A 17,621-nucleotide genomic window follows, 5' to 3' on the forward strand; every position below is an offset into this window, starting at 1 on the left:
GTCACCAATTAGTACAACAATGCATTCAACTAAAATAGATGGTGCAATGTAACTGAAATATACACAGAGGATTTTAGCATTCTGGGACTTCTGTTTTCAACAGTCTGTGAAATGGTGAATAACAAATAAGCAACATGTTACAGGCAGTGTTTCAATTTCACAAGACTTTAACCCCTTTTCACTATATAATCAGTTTCTTACTAAGGTAAAACAGTGCTTGGAAACTAGGAGCATAGAAAGTTGCCATAATAAATCTTGGTCATTATTGTTTATACCAGCATTAGCCGATATAGTGCCCCCCCCCAAGATGTTCAACTTCAGGTCCACCGATTCCTGTCTATTGGCCATGATGGCTGGGATTGATAGGAGTTGTAGTCCAACAACATATGAGGGCACTACATTAGTTTTGTCTACACTGACTGGTAACAGTTCTCCAGGGTTTAACCAGGAGTCTCTCCCAGCCATGCTTGCATAACCCAGGGATTGAACCTGGGACCATGTAGCCTTCCCTTACAATTTTGTGCCAATATATTTCATGATGCAAAAAGAAAGTCAAATGTAATTTGGCTTGTGAACTATACTACACGGTTTCCTGCTAGGATCAGAATGCAGAAGTACATACTGCTTAACATGGATCCTCTGGGAATTCTTGTCTTACTGTGACCTGATGGTGCAATCATTATTTTAGCACTTGATATATAGGCCCGCAATCTCCTGGGGGAAGAAGAAGCATGTGCTGCAAATTTCTCTTGCTGTTTATAAATTCCGCCTTCATACCTTGAGCTAGGTCACTGGAACTATAGGGAGTTACAGATGGTACTAAATGCCTCCTGATTCTTTATCCTCCATATTTGAAGTTCAGCCCCCTTCACAGAAATACAGCCTTTCAGAATGAGGTGCCAAGCTTCAGAAAAGCTAGGGGTTTGCATAGTGTGATGTACGGGGAAGATTTTACAGTTGCAGCAACTGTGACCCATTTAAGATATCCAGAAGCCCCTGTGCAATTGTAACCAAGAATATGCAAGATTGTCCAGCTGGGATTGTGTAAAGGTATCATATGCACCTGAATCATATACTTCATTTGCACAATCATGGCAAATTTAAACAATCCTTGATAAGTCTATCAATGGCTACTAGCCACAATGGCTTTCTTCGAACTGTTGTTAGAGGCAATATGTCTCTGAATACTAGTTGCTGGGAATCTCAAGTGAAGAGAGCACTGTTACATTCAACAGTGGTCTTCTCATAGGCATCTGATTGGCCAATGCGAGAAAAGAATGCTGGACTAGATGGGCCTTTTGTGTGTTTTTAATCATGGTGGTTCCATGTACAACCTTCACATAAACCTGTGGCAGTCCCTAGACACTCCCAGACACAATTATGTGGTGAATCACTAGCTATATGAACTAGGACCTATGATTTCTAGAAAATACACTAGTATAATGGCCTTGCTGATATATCCACAAGGCATTGTATGAGGCTCCCTGCCTATATATATATATATATATATATATATATATATATATATATATATATATACCAATGGGAATCATTTGTGCCAGATCAATGACTTGAAATAATCAACATTCTCCAATTTAACAAAAGAACTTTTTCAACCTGGAAGTAACTATTGCTTGCATGTAGCAAAGTGGTTTAGCTGCTTGGTACTAATTTCATACACAGCTATTTTAGCCTTTTCAAATGCCATCAGAACCCCTTTCTGGATAGCTAGGTGAAACATGCTAGCCATTAGAGTCCAAAAAAGAGTTTGCCAAAGTAAACTTCAAAGTACACTTCATTCTTTGTTGGGCTGTGGTCAGGATGTGAAGCAGAATGAATGGGATGGCCCCAAGATGGTGGGTGGGTGGACAGTAAACCTGTTCATGTGTTCATGTCAGATAACAAGACCTGGTGCTCTGGAGATGCCTTGCAACCTGAATTGGCAAGCAGTCTCCCCCCAAAAACTATGCATTAATAATACACTATAGCCAGTGGTTGTATAATGTTTTCCCTTTTCACCCATCCCCAAAATAGTTCCTCCAGTGCTAAAAGTTTAATGTGCTACGTAGGGACTATTCACATAACCATGTAGCTAGGTTACCTAGGCTGAAACTACATGCCAATTTCACAATGCAGTCTACAAAACTAATGGATTGGCTGTTTTGTGGGTTTAGCTGCAAGCTCATCATACGGTGAAGCTATCATGTAACCTTCTCATCAGAGGCACAAATCAGTCTCTAGGGGTACATTCTAGACATGCTAACTAATCATGTGGCTTGGCCCCACATCTTAAAATATATAGGAGACATCCTTGGCTCATCCCATTACCCAGTCAGAAAGAGGCATACTTTTATCATTACATTTGGCAGGAACTGAACCTTTATACCAGTGGTTCCCAACCTTTTTTGAGTTCCATAAACTCAACTCCAGTGCCCCCTGCCCCACCTTATAAGTAGCACTATTCAGGAACCACTAAGGAGGATGATAACACAGCAAAATTCAAAACATTAACAATTAATTGCTCATTCATTCAAAATCCAATTAAAACTGTTTAGTTCAATGAAATTGATAAACTTGACCAAGCGATATCAGCTTTTCAAAGTCTGATAGTCATTTACCTCCAGCACCTTCCACCCACCCCTAGGGGGTAGTACCAACCATTTTGGGGGAAACCACTGTATAGCAAAAACCACCAGATTCCCTAAGATTTTGCTTTGCAGTTACGAGACTGAGAAAATTTCCTTCTGTGTGAAAGACCTTGAGAACCGAATTGGTCTGCATAGTGATGCTGGTCATGTTTTCATTTGTCTTTAAACACACACACACACACACACACACACACCAGTTTATTTGCTTTTCTGTGTGTAGCTAGCAAGTTACCGCTGTGGTTATTAAACTAAGGCCATGGTGTGAGCTCTGCATAAGAAGGTCAATTAATCACAAACACACGACTAAGATGGTTTATATTGACTGCATAAACCACTGCAAGGAAAAGGCTTTCCACTCATGAGATTTTCCTGCTACTAATATAATGGGGGTGGGGTGTCTGAAGGAAGAGATAAGACCATATTCTGAATAAGAGCTTCCTAAATTCATAACTGCAGATGTCAAATAGAAACATTACATGGATCGCATAAGAAGACACACAGATATGTAGCTGTTCAGGTTGTTTTTACCAAACATACCTGCTTCACATGACTAACAGTGAGTTGAATGCAGAATTATGTAAGGTTTAGTAGTGACCACAAGCAGTTCTGTAGTAAAAAGCCATAGCAACTGAAATGTCTTTCTCCATTCCCCAATCTACGCATTACTCTTATTGTTCGTTTTTCTCCATTCCACATGAATGACTTCCTGATGATGATTCATAGCTATAGAGTTTATTTGGTGCTGGAAGGCACCAAATGGCCATTTATCCTGGGGATCCAGAACTGTCAGATACTATCTGTAAGAAGCTAGGCCATCAAGTGAGGCTTATTATTGTGTTGTGTTGAGAGAGTGCAAGGAGAACACTAGCTGGTTCTTGCCTGATAGTGAACCAAATGAGGGGAAATTGGTATGTAATATGCAGTAGATAGACTGTATGAAGTTCTAGGCTTCATACAGAATTTTTAGCCATATGCAATTTTGGGGGGAAAAGATTTCCCCCCACACACATTGTACCGTTTTTGTAATACCAATCCCACATTTATGCACATTGTGACCAGTAATTTTGATGCACTAAGGAGCTCTTCCACTCATTGTAAGTTCTCTCGTCCCCAGATTTGTAAACCAGCAAAAGCTGTGGCCTAAAGCAGCAGAGTGGAAAAATCAGTTTTAGGTATGTACATCCATCCTGACAAACACTTTTTGCCTACCTAAATTAACAGCTCCCAAATTGCAAAATCCACAATTGAAAAGTTACACCAAGGTGTTTTTTTCCTGCTTGCCAGATTTTTTTTAATCTACTTTTCCCCAACCTATAGGGTTCTAAAATGTTTATTTGTCTCACATTTAGAGTTATTTCAAAAGTATTGATCTAAGTCTTAATGGGAATATCAAAATATGCAACAAGAGAGAAAGTGCTGCAGCAGTGCAAGATCAACAGTTGCTCTGTTGTTTTTAAGACAACTTTTAAGGGAAAGGGGTAGGGCATATCTCTCACTACAAACTAATTTCCCCTGAAGCATCCTGGGAATTGTAGTGCTGGTGAGGTGAAGTGTTGAAGTTTTTTCTTTTCTTTTAGAAATGCCTGACACCCACCTACGCATACATAAACATAACTACAGTTCGTTTGGAAAATAAGAATTTCTTTTCCCTAACTACTCATAAAACCCTCTGCTCCATTGGCACTGCCTGAAGAAAAAGCTGAGGGGGTTGTGGTGGTCCTGGCATGCTGGACAAAGTCTTGCACTCTGGTGAGGCCTTTGACCTCATCATTGCATTATGAGATTTTGAGCACAACCTGAAGGCACTTGAAGCCAGAACCAGGAATGTGAGCTATATAAGTCCATCTGCCATTTATGCACATCATGAGTTGCCAGGCTTCTGCAAATTAGAAGCAAACAACCCACTAGCCCAGAGAAGCACAATGGACTGGAAATCATCATCATTTCTGACAGGCCATGTGCTGGTCAGTATTCACTGTATCTGGGGTAGTCTTCCTCCTGGATGCAGCTGAGGTCCATAAGCTTCAATTAGCTGCATGCGGCTATTTCAGTTCATTTCTTTTATTACTGTTTGTTTATAACCTTGGCAGAAGGGGTTGTTACAGATGCAGAAGAGCAGAGGGGAGGAGCAAGGGAGCCGGAGTTGAGACCCAGAGGATCTCAGCAAGAGGGAGAGGCAAGGCATTCATGGATTATGCTGTGGAGCCAACACGCATGACCCTGTGTTTTCTTTTTCCTTTTGATCTTCTTGTCCCCGATCCAGACAGAAGACGGAGAGCTGCCAGGTGAACTGCCTATTTTTATTTTGGCTTAGTTACACTTCAGGCGGCTCGGTTGTTTTTATGACTTGGGGAAACTTTTAGGGTCTGTCTTTCAGGACTCTTACTCTAAACCACGCCCAAAGCTAAGGCGGGTTACTCATGCTCAACAGTAGCTTGCAAAGACTCAAGCCACATACATGGAAGGAGGAAGGAGGAGTCTGGTGAGCTATCATCAGGCCATTGCATTATGGTGTTGCCAAGTGTCTGCCTGGTGCTAATATGCTAGAGGTGTTCCTTTGGGGAAAGAACTACCTGCGATTAAGAAGAATAAAGCTGCTGTCCAAAATGGCAGCCCCGCGTCAAGTTTACCCTCCCCTTTCATGATGTGCAGTGTGGTTTACTGCATGACCCCAGATCGGCTTTTCCATGCAACAGCCCATGGTATCACAAGGGCAGAGAAATGCACGGTGTAATTACATTGCTATGCAAACAAAAGTTGTACCAGACACTGGCCACATTCACCCCGTACATTGAAAGTGCTAGGATACCATAACAGGCATGGCTGCCTCCAAAAAATTGTGGGAGCTGCGGTTTATTAGAGTTGCTGCGAGTAGTTAGGAGGCCCCTATTCCCCTCACAGTGACAGTTTCCATTGTTCCTTGTGAAAAGGAATTGATTGTCAAATCACCCCAGGAACTGTAGCTCTTAGAAACAACTATCCACACCTTTAACAAACTACAGTTCCCATTATGCTTTGGAGGAAGCCATGGCTGTTTAAAGTGGTATCATCACACTTTATGTATGTGGTGTGAATGTGGCCATGACTTGGGGGGGGGGGCTTGGTTCAGAAACCTTTGCTAATCTTTGGTTGGGTGGATGGCTTCCCGTCTTGGACATTGCACTGGAGTTCTGTGCTGTTCTTTTTCTAGTCTGATATTAGTTGCCTTTGTTGTTTTTATTTTATGATTTTAATTGTAGATTGTGTTCGTTTTAATGGTTATGTTTCTGTAACTCCCCCTCAAGCCGTTTGGTGAAAGGTGGACTATACATAAAAATAATACATGAATAAAGCTGGCTACTGCCCAGTGTGTTGGACTACAACACCCAGTAACTGGCTGTGCTAGCTGGGAGTTTTAGTTCAAGCATGTGGAAAGCACCAGGTTGGTGAAGACTGCAATCTGGGACTACTGGTTTTGGCAGCAGCCCTATATTTGTCATAGCAGTTCTTCACAGAGCGCAGATTCATGTTTAAAAACCTGAGTAACATGGTCTGGTGTTGCCAGACCTGAAAAACACCCAAGGATACATCTTTTTCTTAGCGCATTTCATAGGCAGCAGACTGTAAAATCATACTGTGAGAGATGGTGATGATCAAGTGAATATTATACGGTGAGATATGCAGCAGAGGGTGTTTTCATATTCAGAAGGTATATCCTGCATGCAACTTCATTTCTTTGTCTTATCTTTATGTGGGAACACAATCTGTTTGGAATTTGCTTGTTAGTTAATGGCATAAAACTAGAAAACAAAGTTGCTATTGTATCGCTCCGTGTACACCACCTTTCTCTGCTCCTCACCCTCCCCTCCACAGGGATGGAAAACCTGCGTCATTGGATTGCAGCTCCCATCAGCCCTAGAAAACACAGCCAAGGATGATGGAAGATGTAGGCCAACATCTGGAGGGCCATAGGCTATCCATCCCACCTTAAGACATAAATGCCAGTGGCTTGTACCAAGAGTTCTGTGTCACAGAAGCTAAAGATCAGCTCACACTTCCAGCGCAGGGACCTCCATCCCATCAGAAGCATCTCAGCTGGGACTTTCTTTTAGTTGTTTGGTGCCACTTACAGGAGTGTGACATTGGCCAGGTTAAAAGCAGTGCGCAAGGCACCAGTCCCAGGTGTTGGTGTACCTGGATGTGCTTTTCATTTACAAGGGCAGATGCTGCATTTTGGCTTCCGCTCTTTGGAGATAGGTTTCATTACATATGGGGGATATGGGTGGTGCTGTGGGTTAAACCACAGAGCCTAGGGCTGGCCGATCAGAAGGTCGGCAGTTTGAATTCCCGTGACGGGGTGAGCTCCTGTTGCTCGGTCCCAGCTCCTGCCAACCTAGCAGTTCGAAAGCACGTCAAAGTGCAAGTAGATAAATAGCTACCGCTACAGCGGGAAGGTAAACGGCATTTCCGTGTGCTGCTCTGGTTCGCCAGAAGCGGCTTTGTCATGCTGGCCACATGACCTGGAAGCTGTATGCCGGCTCCCTCAGCCAATAACCCCAGAGTCGGTCACGGCTGGACCTAACAGTCAGGGGTCCCTTTACCTTTACCTTTACCTTTCATTACATATGGGAAACACTTCCATGATGAAGAAAAAGAAAATACAGATTATTTCGTTTTTGCTATTGACCCATCTGATATCTAGTATTCCAACAACATCTGGAGGGCCCCAGGTTCCTCATTCTTGGCTAAGAGCCATCCCCCACTAGGCATCACTTTATGTGCTTCAACCTGGCTTCTCGCATTACTGGAAGTCATTGGCATCAGGGACCTCTTGCCATATTGGACTATGCAGGTGAGAACTAATGTATTCAAACCATGCTAGACCCACCTCAGATAATGTATCCAGAACCTGCCTGATGCTTTTCCAGAAAACATTCGTACCCTTTTAAAACCTAGGGTTGTGTTCAATGTTGGGGGCAAAACAACACTCTTAATTCTACTGTTCATTTTTTCCACATATTTTCCACATCTGCACTTCCAATTGATATGCTACATTGACTAGGACACCATTCTCTTGCCTGGTGGTCTCTAGATTTCCTGTTATTGTTGTTGGAATAACAACAACAATGGAACATTTATGTCTTACCCTTTCTCCAAGGAGCTCAAGGTGGCATACAGGGAAATGGTTCTCCCTCTCCCAATTTTATCCTCACAACAACCCTGTGAGGTAGGAAAGTGACTGGCTCAAGGTCACCCAGCAATCCTCATGGCTGAGTGTGGATTTGAACCCGTCTGCCAAGCCTTAGTCCAATACTCTAACCACTACACCACCTTGGTCTTCTTTTTGAACTACAAAAGGGTTTTTTTTTAACTACAAGTCCCATCAGCACCAGCCAGCATGGCCAATAGTCAGGCACAGTGAGAGTTTGTAGTCTACCAGCATCTGATACTGTTCAACAACATTTGGAGGTCACCAGGTTGACTAGCCTTGGATGTGCATTCAATTTCTAAATGTCTGCCCTCTGCCTTTCCATTCCATACTGTCTATATTCAAAACCAATGTATCCCAGAATTATTTATGCCAGTTGTGAAATATATCATCAGTTCAACTCACAGATCTTGCCATCGCATCTTATTCAGAGCATGAGAATTAAAGAAGCTTTTCCCACATTACTGCTTTTAAGCCTTTTGTTTATGTTTCCATTGCCCTTCGCCACTTACTGTATATCTGAAGGAATTGCAGCACCTAGCCAAGTGAAGAGGAGTAATATTGGAAAAAAGAGTTCTTGACCTTTAGCTCAAGAGGACAGTGTGCAGTCTTGTGGACATAAAGAGCAACACTCCACTAACTCAACTACGGTAGTACTGTATCCATGTTGATGTTTGAATTAAACTCACTCCATGGATGTGTGCATGTAGAGCACTTGACAGCCTACAGGGGGTGGTGATGCATGCACAGATTGGTGCATGCGCAGGCACATCAATTCATCACAGTTGCAAGCTCCTGAAACCTTAGGTACATGCCACAAATACTTTGCATGCTGTAGTGGGAGTCAGTTGTTGCGTCTCTGCTCACAAGTTATTTTTGATAATCCAGACATGCTTCCATCAAAGCTCGGTTGACACAGTATGTTGCGTTAGCAGGAATGGCTAAAAAAAAATGACGCAAGGCTCTCATTTAAAAAGTTGCCGCATGCAAGACAGAAACTGTAAAGGGGCAGCTTCGTTCGTAACATTTTGCACATTTTGACAGAAGGCTGAAAGCCCGATGCAATTTGCTGGCACCTCTCAGGATCAAAGCTGTTTAGAGGGAATGTCTGAAGAATGTATAAATTGTCATTATATTACAATTATATAACAGCACTATATTACAGCTGGTGGCTGTTACCCATTCTTTTGTATAAACTACCGTAAGTAGCAATTTAGAAATTGGTTCTTTGCAGGGCTTCCAGAAACCTGTGACTTGCAATCTGTTGCAGCATCATTCTGATCTTATCACGGCTGGAATATAGGAATCTAAACTCTGTACATACATTGCCTGTTGCTCTTCTGCATTGTTCTCTGCATTGGCATTTTTTCTTTGCTTGACACTATCATTCTAAAATCTAAAAAGTCATAATCACTGAGGCCACAGAACTTGTTGGTTAAAAGTAATGATTTCTGCCATGCTTCCTAGAAGCTTCTCACTTTCATTGTTCTCTGCCTGAACTGGAGTTAGCAGCACTATTTCAGAATATTAGAAATGCTCTCCATTGGTTTCAAAAGGACAATCAAGTACATGCTTAAATATCACATTCTAAAGCTGCAACCCTAACTCCACTTACCTGGGGATAATCACCATTCAATAGGAGTTGCTCCTGAGCAGACATAGTTAGGACTGTGGTGTAAAGCTACAATCCTATATGCATTCACCTGGTAATAAGTGGACTGAGTAGAACTTGTTTTCAACCAGACAAGCATAAGGTTGCACAATAATATATTTTTCGTGTGCTCCTCTGCAGCAGGAAAAGGTGTGAAACACCCACACCAGATTCTCAAATAGGCTTCAAGGTCTCCAGGATTTCATTGCCATTTTCCTCATTAGCAATTTGAAAGTAATACATGATAGACTTCCAGTCTGTCCTTTGGTGCTCAACACTTCTTTCATCTCTAAGCCTCTGCTCCATTAATAAAACTCCCTGATATTTTACAAAATGTACAGGTTGTTTAAGGACATGCGAATGCTAGGCATTATTTCTCCTTGACTTCACAGGGCCTGCTCTTGTCAGGCTCATATGACATCAAGCTGAATACCAATCCAAAAAGCTCAAGTAGAATAAAGTTGAGGCGTCTCATTCCCACCCACTGATAAATTTACAGGCCCCATTAGTACAGCAGATGATCATCAGCTAGAAACACACATCAGCATCTTAATTGCTTCATAATAGATTAAAAGGCATGATTTTTTCATTACTCTCGCTACAGTGCATTAGGATAGACATTCTTTTAAAAAATTATTTCAAAGTAGCATAAATCATGGCTCAAAAGAAAAGACTATCTACCTAGGACTAGTCCTAGTCTTGTGGGGAAAGGTAAACGGTAAAGGTAAAGGGACCCCTGACCATTAGGTCTAGTCGTGACCGACTCTGGGGTTGCCGCTCATCTTGCATTATTGGCCGAGAGAGCCGGCGTACAGCTTCCAGGTCATGTGGCCAGCATGACAAAGCCGCTTCTGGCGAACCAGAGCAGCACACGGAAATGCCGTTTACCTTCCCGCTTTAGCAGTCCCCATTTATCTACTTGCACTTTGACGTGCTTTCGAACTGCTAGGTTGGCAGGAGCAGGGACCGAGCAACGGGAGCTCACCCCGTCGCAGGGATTCGAAACCACCGACCTTCAAAACGAAATTAATGATAATGTTGCTGAGCATTCAGTTCGCTTTTAATTCACTTTAATTTGCATAACTCTTCACACGAGTCCATTCATACAGAAAGAAAATGATTCTTCTAAGGTTGACATCTTCTGTGGGAGCTGAGAATAAACCATGCTTTAAAACAGGTGGGCAACCACATTCTCTTGGGAATAGTCCATCACGCACCACATATCAACTCTGGATGGAGCTGAAACCAGCCATGGATAAAGCTGGAACAAAGTAAGTGGAATCACTCCTTCTCCTCCCATTCTTCCTCTTCTTCCCTGCCCACCAAGTGAGGAATAAATATTTCTTTGGGAAATTAACCTGGGGGCTGCATAGATCTCGAGAAACAATATCCAGCAATCTCACTTTGTCCATAGCTAGCCTCCGTCTATCTGCCTTCTTACAACTACTGTGCTACCTTGGTACTCAAACGGCTTGGCTCCCAAACAAATCGGCTCCCAAACGCCACAAACCCAGAAGTAAGAGTTCCAGTTTGTGAACGTTTTTTGGAATGTCCAACACAGCTTCCGATTGAGTGCTCCGCCACATGCAGCTGCTGGGTGACCTTGGGCTAGTCACACTTCTCTGAAGTCTCTCAGCCCCACCCACCTCCTCCTCCTCAGTTGCAGGGCTGCCATTGTAGAATTTAGCTAGGAGAAGGACAGGGACAAAACTCTGCCAGTCATTGCCTCTGTCTGTCTCTGCCTACCATTATCAGAGAATCATAAAATTGTAAGGACCCAAAGGCTCATCTAGTCCAATCCCTGCTAAAGAACCACAGCTCAAGAATCCTTAACACATGGCCATCCAATCTCTGCTTTAAAACTTCGTGTGAATGAGAGTCCCCCAGATCTAGCTTCACCTACTATTGGCCTTCTCTGTCTCTTCCACCCTACCAGTTCCAGTGGGCACCAGCTACCACAGAAAACAAAGGAAACTTGGTTATATGAAATCTGCATGCTTAGATGTTCATATGTGTTTGCATCCCCTTTGGTTAAGCAGGAAAGGGAAATAAGTTCAGTATTTTGGTTCCCTAAAGGAATGAACAGTAGAACCAAACAACAGTGAGATTGATCAGTGACCATAGATGTCTCAACATATGATCAACTACTGTATAGTCACCCACTGAACCTCATTATTGGTTAGTTTTACTAGTCACCTCCTCTTGTAAACATTGACATTGGCTGGGTTGCTGTTTCCATAATCAAAAGAGATGCAAGCATAGCTTAGCACTGTGCAACCCGTTCACCCAAGTTTCCATTCTATCCAAGTTGTGTCTGACATCAGTCTTGTTATTTATAGCTTTATATGCAACAAAATATTTATTCCAAGCTCCAGTAAGGGTGGTTATTGTAAATGCCAGTGGATTATTTACTAGGGCTAGCTAATTATTTCTATAAATGCCTCTTTTAAATAGGTAGGATTATTTGGGTATTAAGATCCTTTTGAAGTTCCTGGGTATTTTTTCCCCTAAGGAGCAAAGCTATGAAGAAGTGTGTGTAGCTAATGATATGAAAGTACATCTTTAAGTGTGGTTTTGTTTAATTGTAGTATTAACAATACTTGGATAAAATGAACACATCAGATAATACTGAATTACATTTTAATTTTGATGGAAGTATACAACAACCCCCATGATCAGTCTCTGAATGTATTTTGATAACGAACAACAGAATAATCAAAGACATAAAATATTTAAAAACTAATTTTTAAAAAAACTATTTTAAAAACATACAAATATATGTTTATAATGCTGGGATGTGATTCATTTGCTTTGCTATTAGCAACAGCAGCCATATAATCAGGTTCAACTAAAATAGTGTTGTGAGATGGGGGTGGGTGAGTAGGAGAAGGTTAATAGGTTGAGAATGACTGTAAATGCTAATTAATAAGGAGTGACAAAATTGCCAGCCATATCTTCTGTTAGGGGAATTACAAATGAATATCCCCAGAGGCCAAGGAGTTAGTCAAGGAGCATGACTTACCCTGCTGTTTCATCTCCAGCCAGACAGGTGGGGCAAGCCAGATGTGAGGACAACAAATAATTCAGAAGTCAGGCTACTGTTTTTGGAGAACACACACTAAAACAGGCATCCCCAAACTGCGGCCCTCCAGATGTTTTGGCCTACAACTCCCATGATCGCTAGCTAACAGGACCAGTGGTCAGGGATGATGGGAAGTGTAGTCCAAAACATCTGGAGGGCCGAAGTTTGGGGATGCCTGCACTAAAACCTTTGAAGCAGATTCGAAGCACATTCTTTCCCTCAAAGAATTCTGGGTACCGTAGTTCACCCCTCACAGAGTTACAATTCCCAGCACACCCAACAAACCACAGTGCTCAGAATTCTCTGAGGAAGAAAATGCACTTCAAATGTGCTTTAAATGTATATTATGTGCACAGCCACTGAGAAAGTGACAAGAAGAGAGCAAGCTATGGGATGTACCTCCTGAGGGACTGCTTCTTTCTGAAAATCTGGTGTGCGTAAGTAGATCTTTTTGAAAGCTTAAGCTGGCTGCCCCCCCCCCTATGATCAAGCTATATATTTGTAAACAAACTCAAAAATTATGAAACGTCATCTGCCTCCAGCGCCCTCCTTCCAAAGGGAAACCAAATCAACAGAAGCATTATGCCTTGGAATTGCCACGCCAATCAAAGTGGATCGAGTGTAACAGTATAAAATGAGAGCAGCTGCTTCTCTCCCCAATTAAAGTGCCTGTTTTTATCCATCAGTTGCCACCAAACAGAATGTTAAAAATTAGGTGGGTAAGTACTGCTGCGTTTATTAATGATGCTTATTTATTTATTTATCTATCTATCTATCTATCTATCTATTTATGATCCTTCGAACCTACCCTTTAAAAACCTCCAAGCAGCTTACAAAAATACAACATAAAAACAAAGAAACTGTATAAAAACAGATACCACATAAAAACCAGAACAGCAGTACTCTACTGTAAAAACAGGGATTCAGTAATCACAATGTTACGGGTCTGGGGAAGCCTGGGGAAAGATACCGGTATGTATCATTACATGTCTGAAAGTAGCTGATGGATAATGAAAGGGCAGAATATTCGCCCCTTTGGGGTCAACACCCTGTGATATTTTATGAGGTGCAGCAACCCAGACGAGCTAAGTCAGGAGAATCCGTGGCCAGCCCTCCAGATATTGTTGGATTCCAAGACCCATCAGTCCTTGCCCGCATGGCCATATCTATAGAGTCATAGATCTATCACCCCTGATCTAAATAACCTTACAGGTGTGTAGAGGAGGGTGCTAATATTTCAGTATATCAGGTGGCCCTTATCTTGTGAACCGCCGTGAGGTCTCCGGGTGAAGGGCAGTATATAAATTTAATAAATAATAACGGTAATGATAACATTTCTACCTGAATAGTCAACAGGGTGACCAGATGCAAAGTAGGAGTGGCCTGCTATAATCTTGAACAATTGGAAATAATTTGAGACTTTTAGCCCTAAGCTACACAGCTACCAAAGGGTTATTAACCTGAGCACCATCTTCCTTTTCCCTGGTCCCATTCATCTCCCCTTCAACACTGACCTGTTCAATATACCCTTCTTTACTAAAAATGAAGATAAAATATGCCACACTCTGGGGGTTATTAATCTCTTTTTTATGCATGGAGTACAATGGCCTTTTCTGGTTTCCTTTGTGTCTCATTTATATAATTAGAACATATTTTCCTATTTTGTATCTCCCATTGTACAGACAGAGTTTGAGTCCCCCTCCAAAAAAAGTTTGTTACCAGGCACTCATTTAGATATATCATTCCTATCAAAACCCATTGAGCTTCAGATATTTTTTTACAGTCAGTGAATATTTTTAATGAATTGCAGTCTGCCTAAATTAAAATGCAGCACATGCGTAAAAGGATGTCAGTGGTGCCCTCAAAGATATATTCGGTATACTATGATATTTCTGTCTCTGAGAGAAGTTCTGTTAGCTGGCTCATGAATTCCTGTTTGGAATGGGTATTCACAAAGTGAGACAGCAGGCATTAATAATTTCATCGGGTACGCAGGCTGAGACCCTACCTGTCTGCAGACTGTCTCGCCAGAATGGTGCATGCTCTGGTTGTCTCCCGCTTGGACTACTGCAATGTGCTCTACATGGGACTACCTTTGAAGGTGACCCGGAAACTGCAACTAATCCAGAATGCGGCAGCTAGACTGGTGACTGGGAGTGGCCGCCGAGACCCTATACACTGGTCCTGAAAGACCTACATTGGCTCCCAGTACATTTCCAAGCACAATTCAAAGTGTTGGTGCTAAATGGCCTCGGTCCAGTATACCTGAAGGAGCGTCTCCACTCCAATCGTTAGCCCGGACATTGAGGTCCAGCTCCGAGGGCCTTCTGGTGGTTCCCTCACTGTGAGAAGTGAGGTTACAGGGAACCAGGCAGAGGGCCTTCTTGGTAGTGCCACCCACCCTGTGGAATGCTCTCACATCAGATGTCAAGGAAGTAAACAACTATCTGACTTTTAGAAGACATCTGAAGGCAGACCTGTTTAGGGAAGTTTTTAATGTTCGATCTTTTATCGATTATTATTATTATTATTATTATTATTATTATTATTATTATTATTATTATTGGTATTCTGTTGGGACCTCCCCAGAGTGGTTGGGGAGGCCCAGCCAGATGAGTGGGGTATAAATGATGTATTATTATTATTATTATTATTATTATTATTATTTATTACATAAGAGCCATACTAGATCAGACCAAAGGCCTATCTAGCTCAGCATCCTGCTCTCACAATCGCCAGTCAGAAGCCTATAGGAAGCACCACGAGCAGCACTCTCTCCAGTTGGGATCTCCAGAAAGTGGTATAATAGGTATACTAATTCTGACTGTGGAGGTAGAATAAAGCCGTCGTGGCTGGTAGTCATTGATAGCCTCATGTTCCATGAATTCTTAAAATTCTCTTTTAAAGCCATCCCAATCAGCGGTCATCTTTTGAGAACAAATTTCTCAGGGCCACTGGGTGAAGATGTAGTTTCTTTTGCCTGTCCTATTTCATAGCAAGCCAAAATGTTAATGAATTGAAACATACCAATGTTATTTAATACTAGCAAAATGTCCACCATTTTGAAAGCAGAGGCACAGATAGAGCCATTATATTGCTTGGTCCCTTAAGGGTCTCTCTCTGTGTGTGTGCATGCTAGGCTGCACAATGTCAGGCACAGGGCTCTCCTCCATCCTATGGACAGTTTCAGACAGTCACATGAAGTGATGGCACATCCAAATCTGGCCAATTACTAATTCCACAGAACTGAATAGATGCTACTTTCTACATACATCATTCCTTTCTACAAGCACTGCGCTGAGCTCCATTCTTCACCATGCACGGTTGTGACAATAGGATTGAATTCAGGAACTGACTATGTGTGTATAATATATTTACACCTAATTGTACAGTAGCGTTGTGGACCTACTCTCTGATGATTGTGAATGGGTCCATCACTATGGTTTTGCCTTGAAACAGAGTAGGGAACCTGTGGTAGACTTCAACTCTCATCAAGTCCAACCCACATGTAGGGTTGCCAGACGCAATAGAGGACAGGACTTCTGTGCCTTTAATTGGCCTGCTCTTTTTTGAGTCTGGAAACCTTAAAGAGAAACCAGCAGACCCAAAGGTTTCCAGACTCAAAATGAGCAGGGCAATTAAAGGCACAGAAGTCCTGTCCTCTATTGAGTCTGGCAACCCTACCCACATGGTCAAAAATGAAGGAAACTGGAATCCAACATCTGGAGGGCCACACTCCCCCCACCTCTGCCTTAAAGCAACAGCCTTATCAGAGTTTGGGCTTTATTTACAAAAGAATATTAATGTTCTTTCATGGCCTAGGATGGCTAGTAGACGACTTTGTAGGATGAAATTGTTATGCTATGGTTCCTCAGTACTGAGATTTCTCTGGATGTTTGGAATGAGAAAACAATCTGAGTTTGGAGAAGGTGACATCCCTCAAAGGCAGGTGTTTGATGTAAGGTATGTGTGTTTTTCAGACAAACAAGGCCAGAAGTAGAGAGAAAAAGCAGAGGGCTCACTGAAGGCTGGGTGCATCTTGGGGGTGCAGAATGCCTATCTCTGGAAATCTCAGGTGAGGCAGCAGATCTGCTTCCATTTATGCTCTACCTGTATATTTGCGAATAAAACAAATATTTCTCCTTCAAAGGAAACCAAACTTAAAAAAAAAAATTCTGTCATATTAGCTTTGTGTATCTGCAAATAGGGACTTATAAAAAGTTGGTGCTGATGAGTCAGAGAATACTGAAGCAGAAGAAAATCGTCTTGCACAGAATGAACCAGCTTGCCTCGTAAAGAACTTTCTCGGCAGGTTTGCAGCTTTTGGCAGTGGGACATATTAGACAATGAAGAAGTAAATTGACAGCCTTTAAGGAGGAAATTACCCTGAAAGGCAAAATCCAGGTGGAAATTCACATGGCCCTTGACCGCTGCTCCCCTTACATTTCCAAAACAAGTGTTCACTTTTTTCACACTTCTGCACTTGGCGTCAGCATGATGGCACACACACCCTCCTGTAATACATCATCAGATAGCATTTCACAGTATGCCAGCATACCAGAGCATAATATCTCTGCAAGCCTAAGATCTTTGAAGATTTATGACTCTGTTTTCCAAGCATCAGAATGTAGCTTTGCTCCTTGCTTAAAAAGTGATGCCAGCATGAAAATTATATCTGCCCATGAAGCTTGGAGAGGTGGGCAGGAATACTGCTCCATCATGCTAGAATTTTCTATAATAAAAGCCTCATTCTTCTAACAATACGGTATTGTTATGGATGCTGTATACCATATTGGCCCAAATATAAGATGCAAAGAATAAGCCGCACCTTTAAAATTGAAGGAAGGAAAAGAAAAAAAGACAATACCTGGACTGCTTCTGGGGAAAGACGCACTGCTTTGCCGGCAGCATTCTCCCCTTCCCCCTTCTTTCTGGCAACTTGGGGAGGCTTGGGAGCAGTGAACAGACTACACACCATTGCCCCATACCCCCAGGCTGCTCTTGGGGGAGAGGCTGCCGGCAAAGTGGCGTGACTCCCCCCACCCCACCAAG

General features: G+C 42.3%; 1 protein-coding gene and 1 long non-coding RNA gene across 2 annotated transcripts in view; one reads left to right on the forward strand and one right to left on the reverse strand.

The window, feature by feature from the left end:
* The window catches only part of JPH1 (junctophilin 1), an 83,389-nt gene extending 65,837 nt beyond the window's left edge, over positions 1 to 17,552 (forward strand). The window contains exon 5 of the mRNA XM_035124538.2: positions 16,550 to 17,552. Within this exon, the coding sequence (XP_034980429.1) occupies positions 16,550 to 16,594 (45 nt within the window). The 3' untranslated portion in view covers positions 16,595 to 17,552. The remainder of the gene's footprint in view (positions 1 to 16,549) is intronic.
* LOC118089725 (uncharacterized) overlaps positions 1 to 17,621 on the reverse strand; it is a 33,226-nt gene that overhangs the window by 2,139 nt on the left and 13,466 nt on the right. The gene's annotated exons all lie outside the window — the stretch shown is intronic.

This window comes from Zootoca vivipara, chromosome 8, assembly GCF_963506605.1.
Source record: "Zootoca vivipara chromosome 8, rZooViv1.1, whole genome shotgun sequence".
Classification (NCBI taxonomy): domain Eukaryota; kingdom Metazoa; phylum Chordata; class Lepidosauria; order Squamata; family Lacertidae; genus Zootoca; species Zootoca vivipara.